The sequence below is a fragment of the Schistocerca gregaria genome, chromosome 8 (assembly GCF_023897955.1).
Source record: "Schistocerca gregaria isolate iqSchGreg1 chromosome 8, iqSchGreg1.2, whole genome shotgun sequence".
NCBI classification, from domain to species: domain Eukaryota; kingdom Metazoa; phylum Arthropoda; class Insecta; order Orthoptera; family Acrididae; genus Schistocerca; species Schistocerca gregaria.
In genome coordinates this window covers 298792125-298815247 of record NC_064927.1, presented here as the reverse complement: position 1 = coordinate 298815247, position 23123 = coordinate 298792125, and the positions used below count along the sequence as shown (strand labels likewise).

The following is a 23123-nucleotide window of genomic DNA, read 5'->3' as shown; positions in this document are numbered from 1 at the left end:
AGCAGTTGCCAGAAAGCGCCAGATAACAGACATCACTACGCCTGCACAGGTACGATGACGCAGGAAACCTGCATGTTCGCACGTGTAAAACATTAAAAGATCTTTCATTATATCATAAAAGAAACCTCACATCGAAGGATACTTCAAGCCGCGCTGGATTAGCTGAGTAAGGCGCTGCAGTCGTGGACTGTGCGGCTGGTCCCGGCGGAAGTTCGAGTCCTCCCTCGGCCATGGGTGTGTGTGTGTGTGTGTGTGTGTGTGTGTGTGCTCAGGATACTTTAGGTTAAGTAGTGTGTAAGCTTAGGGACTGATGATATTAGCAGTTAAGTCCCATAAGATTTCCCACACATTTGAACATTTTTTGGATACTTCAAGAGCAATTTCGTGAACCATACCAATTAATTCGGCTTAAAGTGCACAATCGTATGCCCAGATTCGGATGTAAATTTTCTTGAGTACCAGTACTGTATTATCGCATGTTTGACTCTTTATTATGGCATAATGCCATACGAGATAGAAGATGGAAAACATGCACTTGAAATGCAGCGAACAGTTGAAACTAAACCACAGTGTGAAATTAAACACTTCGTTTCAAATAAATTGACTGCTTCAGCGGAAAAGATTAATAAATGCCAAATCTCTTTAGCAAACAGACAAAAATAACTTCATTGTTCTGCACAATGATTAATGCTTGACTGTCAGAAAGGTGGAAATAAAACCTGAAACTAACAACACAGTTTAGCTTTCCGTAACTATTCGAACGTATTTTAATTCATTTGGTAGCTCCGGCCACAGAAATCCGTTTTGTTTTCATTTAATGTAAGAGCAATAACTGAAGAAGATACAGCAAGACCACTAAACGTAAACACAGGTCATGTGGAGACTACCCACCTCCACACTGCAACTCAGACTGCTCTGTGCGTCAGCCCCGGATTTTCGATATTTCCGAACCGGAGCAATTTAGATAGTGGCGCCAAGCCACACATCTATAGCCAGAAGCGGGAGAAGGTACTACTCACACGCGACTCAACTGCGCACGCGCAAGAGCCCGCCCGCAACTGCTCAAATGAATCTAACGTAACTAGCTGTCACGTCACGCTCCTCGGAGGCAATTTGTTGTTATGAAGCACTGTATACTCTTCCTAAAGCCTTTGACACACGTTGGTTGGCAGACTCTTGTATGAACCAGTGTTTTGTTGTTCTATATGGCCGATTTCCTTTGCGACTTAAGTTTTATTTTCGTTTTTTTTTTCTCTCGTTCAAGTTTTGTTACTGTAGTACTATTCTACAAAAGCGGGATACAGTAATATCCTTCGTTAGAGTATTGGTTCTTACCAGTCAATATCGCAAAATTTTACTGGAAACTAAAACAATGAAAAATTCCCGGAGTTCTAAAAAATTCCCGTGTTTTTCCCGGTTTTCTCCCGGACAAAAAAATTCCCGGATTTTCCTCGGATCTCCCGGATGTCCCGGATCGTATACACCCTGTAACAAGTTCCCAATCAGTGAAAAGAACATGGCTGTTAACTGCAAGTGGCAGCAGATCGCGAGTAACTCTGTTCCACTTCCAAAATTTACAGGTGTGGAACAAATAAATAGTCTGTAACTGGAGAGAGTTCTATTGATTTGTTCATAGAAATAATTTGTGACGAAATTATGGAACACACTGTGATTCAAACTAATCTGCATGCTCTTCAGAATGGCAAATTCAATTTTGGACTGATAGTTGCTGAAATGAAAACATTTCTAAGTGTGAACACAGTGATGGCATATATTAAATACCCTCGTACCCGATCATACTGGTATTCAGATGAAGTACTACGGATGAATTTAGTAGCCAACTCTTTACCAGTCAATTGATATCAAAACATAATGCGTTTTCTTCATTTTGTGGATAATACAGCAGTGGATCAAAGCAACACAGATCATCTGTACAAAATCCGTCCATTTCTGGAGTGTCTGCAAAAAAGAACTTTCTCCATGTTGCAGAAGCTGAATAGCATCAGTGTATTGATGAGTAGATCATACTTTTCAAGGGTCGTAGCAATATGAAACAGTATATTGCTAACAATACGAAGAAATGGGGACTGAAAGTCTGGGTGAGAGCTGGTTATTCTAGTTATGTGTATCGTTTTGAAGCATACCAACGTGGATCTGGTGGGAGGCAGCCAGTTAGTGAGTTTGAAGTTTGTGCTGATGTGGCTCTACTACTTTGTGATGATATCATGTACAAGAATCACAAAGGATTTTTCAACAATGTGTTTACAAGTGTCGCACTATTCCAGGAGCTAAAAAAATGGATTCGACGTTGTCCGTGAGAACTTTCTTCAGAGAAAGACATGAGAAAGGACACACGAGGGTACTGTGTGTGTGTCGTGTGTAAAGAGGGCATAACCATTATAAAATAGTTTGACAATAAGTGTGTGCATATTGCTTCCACCTGTGCTGCTGCACAGCCCATATCGTCGTAATTTGAGCTCTGGAGCAAGAAGGAGAATAAGATCATCACCTCAACCATTCAGCGTCATATGTTACAGTCGTCGTATGGGAGGTGTAGACATCATGGACGTGTGTCTAGGTTTATATCCAAATCGTCGAAGAAACAGGCGGGGATAGCTGCATGTCTGTTTTCATTTTATTAATGTGGCTATTGTGAACTCTTGGTTGCTACAGGGTGTTTCCAAAATGACCGATATATTTGAAACGGCAATACAAACTAAACGAGCAGCGATAGAAATACAGCGTTTGTTGCAATATGCTTGGGACAACAGTACATTTTCAGGCAGACAAACTTTCGAAATTACAGTAGTTACAATTGTCAACAACAGATGGCGCTGCGGTCTGGGAAACTCTATAGTACGATATTTTCCACATATCCACCATGCGTAGCAATAATATGGCGTAGTCTCTGAATGAAATTACCTGAAACCTTTGACAACGTGTCTGGCGGAATGGCTTCACATGCAGATGAGATGTACTGCTTCAGCTATTCAATTGTTTCTGGATTCTGGCGGTACACCTGGTCTTTCAAGAGTCCCCACAGAAAGAAGTCACAGGGGTTCATGTCTGGCGAATAGGGAGGCCAATCCACGCCGCCTCCTGTATGTTTCGGATAGCGCAAAGCAATCACACGATCATCGAAATATTCATTCAGGAAATTAAAGACGTCGACCGTGAGATGTGGCCGGGCACCATCTTGCATAAACCACGAGGTGTTCGCAGTGTCATCTAAGGCAGTTTGTACCGCCACAAATTCACGAAGAATGTCCAGATAGCGTGATGCAGTAATCGTTTCGGATCTGAAAAATGGGCCAATGATTCTTTTGGAAGAAATGGCGGCCCAGACCAGTACTTTTTGAGGATGCAGGGACGATGGGAATGCAACATGGGGCTTTTCGGTTCCCCATATGCGCCAGTTCTGTTTATTGACGAAGCCGTCCAGGTAAAAATAAGCTTCGTCAGTAAACCAAATGCTGCCCACATGCATATCGCCGTCATCAATCCTGTGCACTATATCGTTTGCGAATGTCTCTCGTGCAGCAATGGTAGCAATAATATGGCGTAGTCTCTGAATGAAATTACCCGAAACCTTTGACAACGTGTCTGGCGGAATGGCTTCACATGCAGATGAGATGTACTGCTTAGCTGTTCAATTGTTTCTGGATTCTGGCGGTACACCTGGTCTTTCAGGAGTCCCCAAAGAAAGAAGTCACAGGGGTTCATGTCTGGCGAATAGGGAGGCCAATCCACGCCGCCTCCTGTATGTTTCGGATAGCGCAAAGCAATCACACGATCATCGAAATATTCATTCAGGAAATTAAAGACGTCGACCGTGAGATGTGGCCGGGCACCATTTTGCATAAACCACGAGGTGTTCGCAGTGTCATCTAAGGCAGTTTGTACCGCCACAAATTCATGAAGAATGTCCAGATAGCGTGATGCAGTAATCGTTTCGGATCTGAAAAATGGGCCAATGATTCCTTTGGAAGAAATGGCGGCCCAGACCAGTACTTTTTGAGGATGCAGGGACGATGGGACTGCAACATGGGGCTTTTCGGTTCCCCATATGCGCCAGTTCTGTTTATTGACGAAGCCGTCCAGGTAAAAATAAGCTTCGTCAGTAAACCAAATGCTGCCCACATGCATATCGCCGTCATCAATCTTGTGCACTTTATCGTTAGCGAATGTCTCTCGTGCAGCAATGGTAGCGGCGCTGAGGGTTTGCCGCATTTCAATTTTGTATGGATAGAGGTGTAAACTTTGGCGCATGAGACGATACTTGGACGTTGGCATCATTTGGACCGCAGCTGCAACATGGCGAACGGAAACCCGAGGCCGCTGTTGGATCACCTGCTGCACTAGCTGCGCGTTGTCCTCTGTGGTTGTCGTACGCGGTCGCCCTACCTTTCCAGCACGTTCATCCGTCATGTTCCCAGTCCGTTGAAATTTTTCAAACAGATCCTTTATTGTATCGCTTTTCGGTCCTTCGGTTACATTAAACCTCCGTTGAAAACTTCGTCTTGTTGCAACAACACTGTGTTCTAGGCGGTGGAATTACAACACCAGAAAAATCCTCTGTTCTAAGGAATAAACCATGTTGTCCACAGCACACTTGCACGTTGTGAACAGCACACGCTTACAGCAGAAAGACGACGTACAGAATGGCGCACCCACAGACTGCGTTGTCTTATATATCTTTTCACATCACTTGCAGCGCCATCTGTTGTTGAAAATTGTAACTACTGTAATTTCGAAAGTTTGTCCACCTGAAAATATACTGTTGTCCCAAGCATATTGCAACAAACGGTGTATTTTTATCGCTGCTCGTTTAGTTTTTATTGCCGTTTCAAATATACCGGTCATTTTTGAAACACCCTGTATATATACAGGCAAGAACTGACATCTGCCCCCTTGATTTCAAGGCGTCGGTGGCACGGTCTATAATAAACCTGGGAAAATACGAACAGACATCAAGAAGGAGAGGAAGACCTGTTTCTACTCCAAGATCCCGGAAAAAGAGGTCAGTTTGTAGGGCAGCAGATAATTGGAGACGTAGACTGCAAGTTCTACTCTGAGATGAAGAGGTTGGCACAGGAGAAGAATTCTGGCGGGCCGCACCAAACCAGTCAGAAGAGTGATGACTCAAAAAAAGAAATTACCGATCAGTGGAAGATTTACTGTGGAGAGAAAAGTAACTAATTTTTACATTGGTAAAATCATTCTCTATTTGAAGAATGGATTATAGGTAATGAAAAAGTTTAATGAATTTGCTATAGAGGTTTGATAATGTAGCATTCTTGATTCGTCAGATATCCAATGGGGAATATTTTTGGATTTCAGTTTTTTTTTAGGATTTATCTAACATTGTGAGAGAAATGGATTTAAGATTAGATTTTGGAATTTCGTTTAAGGGAAGATTATGATATGAAGTTTAATTTTTGTAATTCTTGGATTACCGTTACGTGATTTCAGAGCAATTGTGGTGTTGTCCTAATCATCATTCCATCCCCATCAACGAGCAAGTCGCCGAAGTGGCGTCAAATCGAAAGATTTGGACGAGCGGTCTACTTGACGGGAGGCCCTCGTCACACGCCATTATACTTAGAGAAAGCTGACTGTTATTGAAGTTTCATTAACTGAATATTCTTAAGTGAAATGATATCAAACTGCTATTGTGTTCATTTAACCTGAAGTCAATGTCCACAATACAAGAGTCATTTAATTTTCAATTTAGTTTAAAATCATTTTTTGAAAATTATGAAACAAGAATGACAGCAATGTTTTTAGAGAACGCATTGCATCTTTGCGTACGTCAATAGTTTGATTTTGCAGCTCTGTTACTTTGATGGGCTGTAGCTACCACAGCAATTTGCACGCCATTATCCAGGGCGCCCCACATTGCATCTTTGCGTACGTCAATAGTTTGATTTTGCAGCTCTGTTACTTTGATGGGCTGTAGCTACCACAGCAATTTGCACGGCATTATCCAGGGCGCCCCACATAAGCCAAATAGTGTGGAAAACATAATCTTTCTTTAATTACTTTCACTGGGACCAACTTTAGTTTCAAAGCAATCAGTTTTTCATCGAAGATCATAGTTCGATTTTGTGACAACAATAAGATTAAGATAGTTTAAGATTTTCTTCCAGTTCTCGCATTTAGATTCCTCTACCCATTCTCGCAGGTGAATTTTGTCACCAACAGTGGGTTAAGCAAGCTGTCAGCTTGCAGGTCTGGTATTGCATCATCCAGAACAAGAAGCCTAAATTTTAGCATTTAACAGACAATTTAACATTACGAACGCAATCAGTAATGCAGATCCACTTCCACTAATATAAATTTTAACAGATAAATTCCACTGTTCTACCTGTTAAAGGGTATCACAAATCTAATCACTTACATACTCCCCGTACGGGAGCTGCAGCGCTGGTTCAGCAGAGACTCACCGGGTGGTGCGGCCGCAGCGGTGGCAGCGTGAACCACAGTCGGCGGCGGCGGCTGCGCCTGCGGGGGCGGCGGGGGCGTGTGCGGCGGCGTGTGCGCGGGCGCGTGCACCAGCGTCTTGAGCTTGTCGCGCAGCAGAAGCGAGCCGCCGCGCGACGGCGCCGAGCTGGCGGCGGAGGGGGGCGGCGACAGCGCCTCCGTGGGCGAGCACGGCCCGCACGGCACCGCCTCCGCGTCGCTGTGCCGGTCGCTCGACGCCGTCGATGACGCCGCGCTGGGCTGCGCACCCGATAGCAACGGTGTACTCTTGCGTAGGCGTCTGCAGGGCTGTGGGTTTGTGCGGATGTGCTTTGTGCGCTAAACTTCAGTACCGGTCCGGATGGAAGGATAATGATAGACAAGGGCTGTGGTAGCGCTCTATCGGATAATCTACGAATTAATTTCGAATAGTCGTAGATGTAGCGCCTCTAGCAGAAGATATAGAAACTGAAACGGATTTTTTTTTTTTTTTTTAAAAAAAGGGTAGTACCATCGATCTTACGTGGTGTATCGCGGTTCATTTCCGAGCCTGTAGCGATTTTCGAAGCTTGTTGGGAAATGACAGCACGTCTTAAATGGAAAGATTTTTTCATAGCAAGGACCGAAAGCAGCAAGAGCTACAACATCGAAAATATTATTATTAGCACGGCCTAAACGTATTTGTACGTGCTCCTCCGTATCGTGTCGCACATACACTATTGATCAAAAGTACCTTGAAGCTTATTACTGCACATCAGTATGGTGTGTCTCCACCCTTCGCCTTAATGATGGATTGAGCTCTGCTGGGGAGACATCTGTGTTATGCAAATTGAAAGCGGAAGGTTAGATAGATGTCAACTGCATCGGGACGTTACCTGGACCTACAGCTTAAAAAAAAAAAATTGGTTCAAATGGCTCTGAGCACTACGGCACTTAACTTCTGAGGTCATCAGTCCCCTAGAACTCAGAACTACTTAAACCTAACTAACCTAAGGACATCACACACATCCATGCCCGAGGCAGCATTCGAGCCTGCGATCGTAGCGGTCGCCTGGTTCCAGACTGTAGCACCCAGAATCGCTCGGCCACCTCGGCCGCCGCTCTCAAATTGGTTCAAATGGCTCTGATCGCTATGGGACTTAACGTCTGAGGTCATCAGTCCTCTAGAACTTAGAACTACCTCAACCTAGCTAACCTAAGGATATCACACACATCCATGCCCGAGGCAGGATTCGAACCTGCGACCGTAGCGGTCACGCAGTTCCAGTCTGTAGAGCTCGGCCACTCCGGCTGGCCGCCCGGCGCTCTCCTGCTTCCTTTTTTGTTTTCTTTGTTTTTCTTTCTTTTCTTTTTTACAGAGTTCTACCACTTATTTTTCAAATATGGGGTTCGAACCCACGGTTCGTTTCAAAAACCGGAGCTTAGACGTGGCGCCTTAGACAGTTTTCTTCCTTTTCTCTCATTTTTATTCTTTTTCAGTATTTTCTGCAACCGAAGACTCTTGGAATAAGTAATAAATGATCACTTCTTGAAGTAAACAATAATGTCTTCCTTTTAATGATAAACTTAAACGCCTTCTGCTTGTGTAAAAAGTTGCAGCTATAATGATAAAGCAAATAAAATTTCTTGAAAAGAAAGGAGGAAGTTCATCTTAAAATTAAAAAAATATATATATTTCTTGAATAAGTTGATAACTAAACTCTTATATTATTCTCCTTGAATATAAGAAACAGCTAAAACCAAAGACTTCTGACTACTCCATGAAATGAAGGAACTTATCCTCGAATATCTGTTCGCTCGGAGCTTTCTTGAAATTATTTTGCTCTCAGTACTTAGTTCAAGATTTTGCTGTCTGAAATATTCCCATACTTCGAAGAGTACTACAGGTCACGTTGGATTGTAAAATGTTCATATTCAGTACTATAGCAGTAGTCCACGAAACTCGCTGTCCGATTTTGAATGATGTAACCAATGATGTGGCATAGTATCTAGATCGCAGCGTTGTACTTTGTTCGGGAGTAGCGCAACCTCTGTGGCCACAGAAGGTCTGTTCTTTGAGAGTGTCTTTCGATGGAGCGATCTATGTTTGCCAATCTCCTGGATAGAGGATCAGTAATTTGCTTAGCAGTCCCACAAGTGAGTCGGCGAATTAAAGTGTCAACAAATCCACGGGTAGTAGAGGTAGGAGATGTGCAGATTGTTAAAAATGATTCAAATGGCTCTGAGCACTATGGGACTTAACATCTGAGGTCATCAGTCCCCTAGAATTTAGAACCACTTAAACCCAACTAACCTAAGGACATCACACACATCCATACCCGAGGCAGGATTCGAACCTGCGACCGTAGCTGTCGCGCGGTTCCAGACTGAAGCGCGTAGAACCGCTGGGCCACATCGGCCGGCGCACATTGTTCTTAGTAGGTATTCTTTCACTGGCTCCCATGCATCAGGTGGATTTAACAGCACTAAATGGATGTCACTTAAGATATGCCTCCAAATAATGTTCCACTTGTAATGTTGCCATTTATGTTCCACCTGGTGTCTTCAAGTAATTTTTGCCAAGATGTCGCAAACTACCTTGTTCGCCAGACCGGTGGAAATTGAAAGGGAAGAACGGTCTTTATATGTGCAACTGAACTCTAAGCAATACTCTCAACGCATGGAAACATTCGAGGAATTACAATGGGAAGCGCAAGCTGACTTGGGTTCCATCAGGTAAATAAGATCCTGGTTGTGTTGTCTTTAGGGGTCTCTACGGGCTTCCTGGAGGGAACTTACTTGGCATTTGCTTGAACCATTGCGCCACCCGGACACGATTTTATCGCAACTGCGCGGACTATCTCTGCACGCCTGTCGGCCGACCCACATTCCCACCTAGAACCAGCTATCCGCTGTCGCTGTTCATGTACTCCGTGCTAACTACTTTGAGATTCCCGCATGAGGTCGGGTGTAACAGTGCTGTATTCATTGCCCATCGAGGCGATCCAATTAAATGAATGTGTAATGTCTGCTTTTTTCTGACATGTCCGAAAGAACAGAGACCACGCACGCGTTCATATAAAGATATCTGAATGACTGCGGGGATTGACAATCTGTTCTCCGTCAAGAGCAGAAACCAGAGATGGTAGTGTTGTTCAACGTTGGAATCTGGAGTGAAACAGACGTTCTAACTCTTCCGGAAAGTAATCTATTGTGTTGTGGTCGGGACTCTGTACAAGTCAGTCGATTTCAGAAGTACCATTGTCTTCACAGGTGCTGCTTTATGGCAGGGTGCCCTGTCATGCAGATGCAATTAATCATCGTTTTCGAACAGTTCCTTCATTCTATACAGTATACAATGATATGAAATGTGTTGATATCCTTCTGCATTTAGCGTTTTGTTAGGCGGAATAAGGCAACAACACCCTAAACACGAAAACCAAGGCCGACCGCTGTGGCCAGGTGGTTCTAGGCGCTACATTCTGGAACCGCGTACTGCTGCGGTCGGCGGTTCGAATCCTGCCTCGGGCATGGATGTATGTAATGTCCTTACGTTAGTTAGGTTTAAGTAGTTCTAAGTTCTAGGGGACTTACGACCTCAGATGTCGAGTCCCATAGTGCTCAGAGCCATTTGAACCATTTTGAACGAAAACCAATCCCATACCGTGACACAAAATTTTCCGCCCTTCACTTTTGGTGCTACACATGATAGTTGTGGGACCTAGAAAGGATGGAGAGGCTCCGTCCCTGCCGCAGCCGCAGTGGTCCACAACCCCACGACGACTACTGCCGCCGCCCACACCGAACCCAGGGTTATTATGCGGTTCGGCCCCCATTGGTACCCCCAGGGAACGTCTCACACCAAACGAGTGTAGCCCCTATGTTTGCATGGTAGAATAATGGTTGTGTACGCGTATGTGGAGAACCTGTTTGCGCAGCAATCACCGACATAGTGTAACTGAGGCAGAATAAGGGGAACCACACCGCATTCGCCGAGGCAGATGGAAAACCGCCTAAAAACCATCCACAGATTAGCTGGTTCATCGGACCTCGACACAAATCCGCCGGGCGGATTCGTGCCGGGGTCCGGCGCTCCTTCCCCACATGATGGTTAGTAATGTTCTCCAAAAATTCTTCAAACCCAAACACTTCCATCGGATTACCGCAATGTATAGCGTGACTCAGTGCGAAATAATGTCGTTCGAAAGCGGTAATGTAGCGAGATGGTTTCCAGATTTTTTGTCGAGTGTACATCATGTTCTGTTTGTCACAATTAAATTCTCAGCGGTAGTGTGCGCTACGCCCGCTAGTGTAATTTGGTAGCTGACCAAATTCGATGTCTCCGTGGCGTTTTTATTCACCATTTGACACGCATACCTCATAGTTTTTTGACTTTTAGTTAGTGTTCCTTCTTACGTATAAAAATTATTGGTTCTTGTCTCCCAAATTGGAGTCTGTACGAATGTTTGTACCAGCGCACCTAAGCAGGTGACATTGAACTATTCGGAAGTAGTGTGCTAAGTAAAAGAGAAGTGAGCTGTTAGAATCTACAAATCTAAGATTGATGTAAGATTTGTCATACTTCTTTTTTTCTCCTTTAGTGAGTCGTTAGAAATCTTACCGCTTGAAATCATGGAGACTGGAATTGTTACAGCAACTTCCTGAATCTCACAGTGTTGATTGAGGATCTTTGTGTGATGCCTCTTCCAGGGGAACCACCTTTGAACTTTCGATATAAGATTTTGTTGCAGCACCTTTAAGGTAGCACTCAGTACCATCTCTTAGAATCAACAGTTTAATTTAACGATACGGCAATACTAGAATAAGATAGTCACTTTTACAACGCTAGTCAATAACAAACACGAATCGAATATACTGTGCTCTGAGAATAGTGCTCGCATTCCCCGTACCGACATGGACTGCACGCTGCAATCTGAAACCCGAATACTCTGCTGCGCTGTGCGGGTCTTATATAGCCTCAGGCAGTGAAGCGCAGATAGCAAAACGACGAATTCCTTCAAGGCAGTTAGAAGTGTTTTGGATGAGAAAGGGATGGACAGAGCGTAGAGGAATGTTCGCTGTGCCTGTAGATGAGACAGAGAGAAAGAGAGAGAGAGAGAGAGAGAGAGAGAGAGGAGAGAGAGAGAGAGCAAGCATCAGCTTGGCCGCTGCGAGCGTGTGTAGGGGCGAATAAGAGACGCCACATACCTACTCGTACAAGTTAAATTCTTCTGTTTGTAGTTTTTGATCGTAGCGGTATGGTAGATTTATCATGATTGTTGTTGCCTTATTTTCAGCTATACACGCACTGAGAGAAAAAGTAACTTTTGTAAAACCAACGCTGATGTGATATTTATAAGACTTGTTTTTCTCGGCTTGTGGCAACACTTAATGTGCTTTGTTCTTTAGGTTGACATTGTTTTCACGGAGCCCTTCTTGTGGAGCCACAGGACACAGTGGGCACTCTCAGAATCGTTGCTGTACAGAAACGATGTTGCTGGTACAAGGGAAATAAAATGCAAATATAATTCTGTGACGAACCAGAAAGATCGCTATGTCACGATCTGTAGCATCTGCAGATGTCATACGTTTTCCGTCTCCATGATGCATTCCAGCCAATACAGATAGCGTCACTGTGTCTCGAATAGGTAGTAGTAATGATTTAAACAATAATATTATCGATTGCATGTAATGCAAAAGTAGACGATAATCATAATATTAACACTTTCCCTTGACTTTGAAGCATACAATTATTGTTATTGCTGGCATACATGAATGTACCGTCGAATATCGGAGTCAGTTCGGCTTTTATCGGCAAAGTCGTAAGACTTTAGCAGACGTGCAGAACTGATTAAAGGGCATGGACATGTATTACATATCGACAGTAAGCAATGAAAACTTCCTAATTCCATTTCTTTATAAATTTTGCAGTGAAGCATAAACGGTTTCTTAAAAAAAATAATATAAAGCGATACAGACAGTTGCCACATATGTAACTATGTATTATAAATCTAGTTATTGACGAGCAAGAGAAATCCATCTGTCTGTGAAAACCCGTTGTTGCAATAAGTGCACAATCAAAGAGATTTGTAAGTGCATGGAGTTCACCAGAATGAGATTTTCACTCTGCAGCGGAGTGTGCGCTGACATAAAACTTTCTGCCAGATTAAAACTGTGTGCCAGGCCGAGACTCGAAATCGGGACCTTTGTCTTTCGCGAGAAAGTGCTCTACAGTTTTAATCCGCCAGGAAGTTTCATATCGGTGCACACTCCGCTGCAGAGTGAAAATCTCATTCTGGAGAAATCCATGGATGTGGAGTTACACGTTACTGGAATAACGAGTTTTCACAGACAGATGGAGTTACGAGGTTTACACTGCCTTCCATCGATATACATCTACGTAACTGAAAAGCTGTGAAGAATTATAACAGCCACTATAAATCATATAAACCGTCATACCCTAAGCTGAAAACGATGTTTTAAGGAAAATGTTCATAGGATTGTCTTCGATAAACTTCATTATGACGTTACTTGTAGGAAGTTATACGCCGGCACAATGAAATGTCAGTAAACGCATTACCTGATCGAAAGTATCCGGACACCTCTATGTAATACGAAATCGACGACTAGATCTCATGAAACGTGGACAAGCCCTTTACAAAGATACAGAAAATGTATTCGCTGTTGCGAATATGGACAACCAACAGCCGTATAAAGGAATGGCGGCTATGAAAATTTATGTCGGACCGGTAATCGAACCGTGATTTTCCGCTTATCACGAGCGCTCGATTATCATTTTTTATTTATCTTTCATGTTTTTGAAGGAACAACAGAAAGAAACACTTCTAGAGCTCGCTAAATGAGGCATCGATACTCCACGAGCAGCCTACCAGATTTTCTTTTAAAAATATTTTTTTATTTAATTTTTTTTAAAATTGAGGAACTCAGTCAGCGTTAGGCTGGAGGCGGCAAGACGGGCACGATTTGAATTCCGAGCCGAGGTCTGGCCATGATGTCTCCGCCCTTCCTACCACCGAAGAGAGCTGTCACATTTTTTGGAAAAATTCAAAAAGTGCAAGTGAGCCATACACCAAAAATTATGAAAACAATGTGAACAAAAAATTCCATCTTGCCCGCTGGGGTCGCCTTATCGAAGCGGGTGTCCAGAAAGAGGCGGTCGTCGTTTCAGCGGGCATCAGCAGTCGTCAACCGTCGGAGTGTCCGGGGCCGCTGCACGCTTTCAGAGACTGTTTCTGTTACCGTATGGGGATCGCGGGAACATCACGTCTGCAGCTCAACTTCTTCTCACAGCCGGCACATTCGGTGGGTCCACGAACAACGACCCCAAATAGTAAAAAGATCCCGGTATTGCGTTCTGTCCATCATGTTCTCTCCATCATGCATTGCCACAAATCGAGGACTTCGTTTTCGCCGTTTTGGTACTTGTAGTGACTTATCCAATTGACTTCATTCATCCGGGTCATCGGGAAATAGGATGAAAGAGGTCTAGGGGGGCAATCGAAGAAAAGGCGTGGCGTAGGAGGAAAACCAGCATTGGCGCATCCGTTTCCAGCAATCGCGTGCAGAGCCACAGTTCAGTTTGAGTTCGTCCGTATCCACCATCGCGCAGAGGGGCGCCTGGGATCATCAGTTAGGTACGTTGTATTTTTCGGGTCGGAAATTTCTATTAGTGACCACATGTCATGTCTACCGCACTAAAGTGGACAGGAAGGGTTCGTGGACAGCTCGCCAGACACGCGTCCAGTCGACCGTGGGGTGTCGTCGTACAATGTCGCTAGCCGGATTCCAGCGTTGGAGAATACTGTAATAAATCTTTGCTGTCTCCGGCATAACACCCAACGTATAGTTGTGTTCCACGTCCTAATATACGATAAATGTACAACAGTTACCAGTGGGAACACCGTGTGTGGATCCACCAGTGTTATCACACCACCAGGGGGATTGTTGCTGAGAGCCAGAGACGCCGGATTGAGCGAAGGTACATCGCCAGTGCTCTGTGCTTGACGTAAGTGAGTCCAACACCTCCTTTGTGGAAGGATAAAGTAAGAGTAACAAAACGGACTTTAAAAACTGCACCAGCGTTCAGCACGTGTCCGAACACTGCCTGTATCCTGGAAGCCATTGCTTCTGTCATCGTTAATACATGGGCGTAATGGTTAAGTTGAGAAGGGATGCCGCGCGGGGTAGCCGTGCGGTCTTGGACGCCCTGCCACAGCTCGCGTGGCTGCCCCGTCGGAGATTCGCGTCCTCCCTTAAGTTAGTTTAAGTAGTTTGTAAGCCTAGGAACCGATGAACTCAGTGTCCACAGCTCGTGGTCGTATGGCAGCGTTCTCGCTTCCCAAGCCTGGGTTCCCGGGTTCGATTCCCGGCGGGGTCAGAGATTTTCTCTGCCTCGTGTTGACTGAGTATTGTGTGATGTCCTCTGGTTAGTTAGGTTTAAATAGTTCTAAGTTCTAGGGGACAGATGACCATAGATGTTAAGTCCCATAGTGCTCAGAGCCATTTCGATGACCTCAGAAGTTTGGTCCCACAGAACTTACCACAAATTTACAAATTTTCCAATTTGAGAAGCGATGTACAGTTGCTGGTTGCAGAATGTCCAACGATCTAAAGTTGTTGAGGCGAGCCTTTGTGCTGAGTCGTAGTTGGACACTAGGCCCCCGTAAGTTGTATTTGCCGATGGATCGATATCCCTAAACATTTGAGCCTTGGGACCTTGGTCAGGGATACATCAGTTCTGCAGGCAAGCATCGTCCGAACTCCATGTCGCGTGGTTTCAGTAGGTTAATCACACTGCCTGCCGCCGCTCCATACCGTTGGAGCCATGAAAGCGCCGTACTTACTTCTTCACAAGTCCGTGTTAAGAACATCAAATCATCGGCATACGAGCAACATCGAAAGTTCGCGGAGCGAACCTTACGAGCATCGCCGCAGTCTGTGAAGAGCCGGTTCGAAGGCAATGGCGAATAACATGGCATAAAGGGGACAGCACTGTCTGATGGACCTGTCGACACGGTCGAGGGAGGACCGATAGCCGTTTACGATACTCCTCGTGGCTGAAACGAAGCACAACAGATGTCGTCACGCACGGAATACGGATTTGTTCCATAACCGCACGCAGGAAACCATCTTCGACGAAGAGCATGTTTGTATTAACGCCACCACGTGTCTACAGGAGCTGAAAATCGTAAACACATAATGTGTTGCCTCAGAGACAAGTTCGATTAGTATCAAGGCTTGCCATTGACGTAGATTTGAGCATCTCACGGAGGCGTGTCAACAGTTTGTAGTTGGTGTTCAGCGTTGTGAATGAGCGAAAATCAAACGGGTTACAGACTCCTCCGGGTTTGATCACCGGAATCGAGAGGCCCTCAGTGAATTCATATGATACTTGAAAACTATAGTTCAGGAGTTCTCTGTACATCCAGACTCACGTTGGGCCCATAAGATGAAAAAACCTTTTGTAAAATTCAAGAGGGAGCATCAAGGCCTGGCGTTTTGTTTGCTACACCGCGCAACGTAGCCTCTCGTAGTTCTTCCAAAGTCACCTCCGACAAGAGCGTAGAATCGTCAAGCAATTATGACGATATTCATTTCCGTTTCAGCTCATCATCCAACCCACGTCTCGACCTCCATAATGAGCTGCCTCTCGCGTCTTCTCCTATCTTGAATGATATGGTGGAGGGAAGGTCTTTCTCCACTAACATCATTAGTTGTTCTTGCCTGCACCCGTACGCCCGCGAGACGTATCTCGGTGATACTTAGCTATTGCGTGCTGTTCTGCCGACTGTCGTTTCGGTGACGGCGATTGCAAAGGTAGCATGGCTAGTTCGCGGAGCATAATGTAGTAGAAATCAGCAGTCGCGGTATACCAAGATGCTCTATCTCGTCCATCGCCGGCTAATGTTCGGCACCAGGTAGGTTTTACATACCGTAACCACCACTGAAGTGTGGAACCATAGGCAGGCAATCGCTGTTGGCATCTGCTCCACGTGGACTCAACTTCGAGTCTGCAATTTATCTCACCAAGAAGGGCCACACTGAGGCGTCACTGACGAGTTGGCGGAGAAGAATGACAGTACACAAATACGCCGCCGTGTGCGACGTAAACTCGATCCAAACGGCTCACAGAGTGTCTAGTAAAGTAGGTTTATGCCTTTCGATCGCCGTGTAGCACTACCCATGTGTCCAATAAAACCAAGTCCTTTATAAGCACTTGAAGTGCCGGGCAGGTGGTATAGTGCGGCACCTGGTCGGATAGTCTGAGTACAGAACTGAAATCTCCGCCGACTACGATGTGGTCGGCATTGCCCTGGAAGAGCAGTGCTATGTCTTCGGCATAAAAGGTGCGGCGTTCTCTCTTTCTGTAGGTTCCGGATACGAAGTTATATGGCAGTGCTGTTCATTACGGACACGGCCGAGGACTGTTCCATAAGGTCGAAGAGCAAGGGTGACCAAATCCTCTGGAAATTCAAATGCTAGCTCCAACAAGCGCACATTTTTCATTACCCGTCCAGTATGTTCAAGCGTTACCAAACCCACGTTTCCATGAGAGTGGCAGAATCTGTATGCTCCCGTCAAGCGTCTGAGAAGTTTGTCTCAGGCCTTATCGTCAGTGAAATTAACGCTAGAGATGATAGACAAGTTCAAAAATGGTTCAAACATCTGTTGTCAGCAGTCCCCTAGAACTTAAAACTACTTAAACCTAACTAAACTGCCCGAAGCAGGATTCGAACTTGCGACCGTCGCGGTCACGCGGTTCCAGACTGAAGCGCCTAGAACCGCGCGGCCACAGCGGCCGGCGATAGACAAGTGGATACCTAGCAGCTCTTTCGGACCAACATGTATCACGTCTATAGTATGTTGGGTCAAACTGCAGCTTGTGCCTGGCTTTCCGATAAGAAAGAGCCATCGGTTGTCAGGAACATAAGTAGGACACACAACACTAAAGTGGCGAAGCGGTAAACAAGAACAGTCCCGGAAACGCGACTCGGAGAGCAGGGACGTACGGCACCGCTCCACAGCCAAAGGCCGACTGTGTTCCACTTGATTATCCGTGCATGCCTCACAGCCAGACCCAAACTTCCATACGTCGTCACTTGAAAGTGGATTGCCTGATGTCGTCAGATAAATATGATATTGCAGTGCCTGTGTTATTCCGAATTACAATGTAAGTTCCTTTGGACATACATTCACGTTATACTATGTCCTCACTAGATTCTTGACATTTCTAAAAATTCTTTTATACCTTTTAATTCCCCCAGGTGCTATTCTTCTTTACTTAGTTGTGCTTGAAGATGCAACTCTAGTTGCAGTACTATTAAAGGAAGATACAAGAAATGTATGTGGTTTATTTTTCATGGATGCGTGCCTTCGCCTGCGGATGCCTTAATTACAAAGTTTGCTGTTTCGTCAGTATTATTATGGAACAGCTGCATACTTTCATGTTCACCGACCTCAATGGCATTTTTCTGGAGAATAAATGTCCGTGCCACTAGACTAGAACAATGCTATAGTTGTTTGAGGAGCATGATAGTGCTCTGTCGTCGTTGTTTGGGCCAATAAATTAGTCAGACTTGGAACACTTCTGGGACACTATTGGGCCCCATTTCAGCGCACATAAATAACCATTTGCCATAAATCCGTCACCTGTGCGTTGACATCTTGTGTTGGGACACTATTGGGCACCATTTCAGCGCACATAAATAACCATTTGCAGTAAATCCGTCACCTGTGCGTTGACATCTTGCGTCAGATAGCTGTGGGGACCTACTGAGGACTTGTCACATCCACGTCACTTTGAATCACTGCTGTATTACAGACCAAAGATTGACCAACTCACTATTGAACAGACCATAATGTTTTGGCTCATCGACGAATGAGACATCTCCCACATTAGGGGATACCGAAGCACGTGAAGATAAAGTAATGAAAGGCTTTGAAATCCATTGCAGATAACGTAAACAATAAAGGTAGCTGAGGAGAAAACTAATACGAAAGTAGCCTATGTACTTTATTGTATCAGAGTGGAATTGGTTATTGGTGTAGTGTACAGGTGACTTCGGCAGACCACGAGGCAGATGGGGGTTGGGCCTTACCTGGCGGCCAGCGTGCTTGAGCGAGGCGAGCCGTGTGAGGATGGAGCTGCCGGCGGCGACTCTGCGAGGAGCCGCGCTGTCCTCCTCGGAGGAGGGGCCCGAGTGGAGCCGCGAGTCGTCCGCCGTCGTCGGGGGCGACAGGCTGGACCTGCGGAAAGCCGAGTAGCTGCTCACACGGGCCAGCACACATCACGAGCACCGACCCCTCGAGGTATCGGTCTGGCTCACACATGCCTAACTATCGAAACAGACATTACGGATTCATGCTTAGAGTCTGATGTATATGACACCACTGGAAGTTAATGAATAGTCCGATACCAAACATTAAGAACTGTTCGATACCCGCTATTTCGTGGTATTTAACAATGCTTTTTTCTCAAATATAAAAGTATTATTGCATTTCAGAATATTAATTGCTAGGTGGCTGATGAATGATTCTTTTCGATCGTCAGTCTTCCGACAGCCTATCGTAGCCAGTGACAAATTTCTCTCCAGTGCCGCCTTTTTCATTTCAGAAGCTACTTTTATCCGACGTCATCAGTAATTTCTCAGATATATTCCAAATTGTGTTTTCTCCTACAATTTTGCTCGCTATGGCAGCCTCTCGGACTGCGCCAATAGCCTCAACGCAGAAGATGCCATCGCTGATGTTACCAGAAAGAAATTCGTGTGGTACTTAACCATGTGACTGGTGAGGACGAAGGGAGTTCGGCCTCAACAAATGGGTCACTTGTGAATCGAGAGGTTAATGAACACCTCCAGAAGACGCCGAACCTGAGGGTCGCTGATTCGATTCCGGGACGAAGCACTCCGCGCCGCGCCATAGGCACTTGTCAATAACGCAACGAGCGAATTCACAAGGAGAAGACCGCGCCGCCGCCGCAGTAGTTCACGGGTACGGTACTGTGTGGAGGAATACGTCGCCTGGCGCACCGTTACAACACGAGCGTCGCCATTACCAGCTGTCACTGGAATCTGCACGATACGATCTCGCTCCGCACCGCTGCCGAGAGGAATTGATCGAGTTAAGACACAATGTATTAATCTGTTTGTTTAAAGGGTCTCATATGTCAATAAATGACTGATAGTGGAACCACCAACGTTTCTCTCACACCTCACCCAAGGAAGGAACTCAATCCACCGCCCACAATGTGTGACAAAATAATGACCTTTGCTCCCGTCTGTCACTGACGCTTAGTATCGACCGGCTACATTAGCAAAAGGTGACATATGTAGTAAAACTGATTATTACGTTGGTAAAACTCATTAAATACATACCGCGGGTGTACAAAAATATGGAACCATCAAAACATAACACAAAAAATGGTTCAAATGGCTATGAGCACTATGGGACTCAATTTCTGAAGTCATTAGTCCCCTAGAACTTAGAACTAGTTCAACCGAACTAACCTAAGGACATCACACACATCCATGCCCGAGGCAGAAGTCGAACCTGCGACCGTAGCGGTTTCGCAATTCCAGACTGCAGCGCCTAGAACCGCACGGCCACTTTGGCCGGCAAAACACAACACATAACCAGACCTAATACGGTATACGAAAGCCGTTGACATTTAAAACTGTTTCCAGTCTTCGCGGAATGGACAAATACAGGTCCCGTATGGTCTTTAACGCAGTCGTATGCCATACTTCCTGAAAATGGTGTTGAGATGAGTCGTGCGATGTCCACTATGTTGTGTCCATGTACTGCTCCGAGAACAGAATGTCTGTTGGCCAGACTAGAAGAACTATGGAACGAAGACGCAAAAACCGGAAACCTTACACGTATTACAGATAGACAACTAATCAGCTGTCACCGGACAGTACCTCACCTGTGAGCATAAAACGATATACAGGATACCAGCATGGTGGGGCAGGAACGAACTTATGGGACAGTGTAATAGAGAAGGCAGTACGTATGACAGAGGCTGGTAATTTTATCAGTAGGGATAGAAAATAGTTCAAATGGCTCTAAGCACTATGGGACTTAACATCTGGGGTCACCAGTCCCCTAGACTTAGAAGTACTTAAACCTAACTAACGTAAGCACATCACACACATCCATGCCCGAGGCAGGATTGAAGCGCCTAGAACCTCTCGGTCACAGCAGCCACCTCAGTAGGGATAGAGGCTTTAGCTTCAGCATTCAACCCAAATCTCATTTTCCTCCAATCACGCTTGTTCCATGGATTCATGCTCATTACGAAGCTTTACGTCATTTTCCCTACTCAAAGTTTTTTACCTTATGGCAGAATCTTTGTGTTAGGTACGCGTTTCTGTTGTCTACTTTATCATTTGGCAGCGCCGGGAAATAACTATTACGGTGAAGCGCCGGTTGTAACGTTCGAAGGGTGGTTGGACTCCATATAGAGAACAACGCAATCTACCATTGTCACCTGTCAAAAATAAGTAGCGAATCTATCGATACTATGCGTAAATGGAAAATCACAACTCAAATGTAGATCCCAGAAACTTGTAAACCCACTATCACCGACAGTTCGTTAATTCTCTCTTATTATGTTTCATATTTTTAAGACAGATGAAGCTGGTAACGATGAAGTCTTTTCTTTATTTGTAATAACTGTTATACTAGTTATTGAATCTGATCATGATTATTATCATCGTTAATTTATATCAGTTTTTTCTCTTGGTGGCATTACCTTATACCTTCTTAGTTTACTGGCTGTAATTCTGCCTCAAGTTAATGATTTTTTAATTCTTTTGGTTTTTCTTAATGTAAAAATACTTATTTATAATGATTTTCTAGGTTCCTTCTTTGTTTATCAAATAATTCTTGACGAGTGGTTCGTTTTTTAGTGTGTCTGTCTAGTTTTATTTTTAAGATTGGTGTTTATTCTCACATTGATTTCAGTATAATTAGACATTACTTTGCTGTTGATAATTTTTCTTTTAGTTTAATTTTATGGACATTCTGAATTAGTTTTTTTTTAATAATTACTGGGAGACGTTCAGTATATTTATCTTCCCTATGGTCAATCATAACCTCATACTGTTTGTTGAGGACTGTGTTCACTGGCGAAACATTATGCCGATATTCCGTCTAGAGCGAACAAATCACCATCTGACGGTGACGCTGAATTCCGCTCTGTGAGGTTCCGTTTACCTCTAATGTCAATCAAACTACAAAACAAACAATGGGCACAACGGTGACGTTACAAAGCCAATTAAGAAAGCCAGAGAACCCAGTTAATTCAAAGATATCTTATTTCAACGGAATATGGATCCATTCTTTGCAACTGATATGCCGGTGCACTTCAGATTGTGGTAAAAATCTTTATTTCGGTATTAGCAATGCTTTTTATGCAAATTAACCCTTTTAAGAAGAATTGAAGGGAAAGGAGACAACGATAGTCAGATTTAAAACTGGTTCCAGTCTTCATGGAATGGATAAATACAGGTCCCGTATGGTTTTCAATGCAGTCTCATGCCATACTTGCTGAAAATGGTGTTGAGTTCAGTCGTGCGATGTCTACTATGTTGTGTCCATCTGATCGGTGATACGATCTATAGGAAAGGAGATACTGTTTTCATGAAAATGGCGACGACCGTTAGAGTCCACTAAAAATTTGAACGGGTCCTTCTTCTTCAAAGAGGCGCCTTGTTACGGAAGACATCCGTCCTCATTCCTATAGGCGTCAAATCAGGTTTTATTCGTTTTCTATATCGGACCAAGACGGAACTTGATCATTGCCCATCTAAGCAGTTGGTAGGAAACACATCTTTTGACGTCGGAAGCTTAAGCCGGTATTACACGACACACAAGTCAGATGTACACGGCATGCGAACTAGCGGCAGAAAGGGTGAAGCTGCAATTTCAGCAGACTGTTTATACATAGGAACCGTTCTACTTTGCCGCGGATCCGCTCGTGCACAGTAGAACTGTAAGTCAGTATGTGCAGGGCGCAGTATTTCGAGCGGGCGTTCTGCTTGTTATTGTTTTCACGCTTGGTCAGTAGACGGGAAATAAGTGAGCTCTTGAGGACTCTTTTGGCTATTGCGAGAGATATTAAAAAGATTTCAATGAGTAATTTTTTGTAAATATGGTAATAAAACAAATGAAAATTCTTTTTTTGTATTGCTGTTGAGAAAAGTATATCTAACCATGGCTTCTTTGTGTAGAAATGATGTGAAACAAAGGAAGTATAAGCGTGCTTATTGAGGCATACAGCAATGAAAGAGATCTGTACAGTGCTGTAGATACGCTCTACCGTAATAAGGTACGTCTACAAATGTTTAATTCTGAAATTATTTTTTAAGTTAATGTGCATATAGTTTTAGTTTCTATATTTGTTCGTATCACTTTAACTGGAGATAGTAACGTGTGTGATTGATTTGATTGCATCATTTATGTTATTTTATGTATGCCAGGAAGAATAAAGTTGAGAGGATTGAAACAAAACTTAGATCAGTTGTGCCAGCCGCGACCAGTCATGACTGTAAAATCCGTTCTTTATCTTTGCTGTTGCAATATTGTGATATAGCTTCCCTCATTACTGTGTCATCAGTGCAGACCCCGTCACGTACGACCCACAGGGCACATCCACT

At 44.4% G+C, this 23123-nt stretch overlaps 1 protein-coding gene across 1 annotated transcript in view; it reads right to left on the bottom strand.

The window, feature by feature from the left end:
* LOC126285156 (nascent polypeptide-associated complex subunit alpha, muscle-specific form-like) overlaps positions 1-23123 on the bottom strand; it is a 231110-nt gene that overhangs the window by 189936 nt on the left and 18051 nt on the right. Inside the window, exons 3-4 of the mRNA XM_049984468.1 lie at positions 18561-18708; positions 6556-6723 (exon numbers count right to left, since the gene is read on the bottom strand). Coding sequence (XP_049840425.1) covers positions 6556-6723; positions 18561-18708 — 316 coding nt within the window. The remainder of the gene's footprint in view (positions 1-6555; positions 6724-18560; positions 18709-23123) is intronic.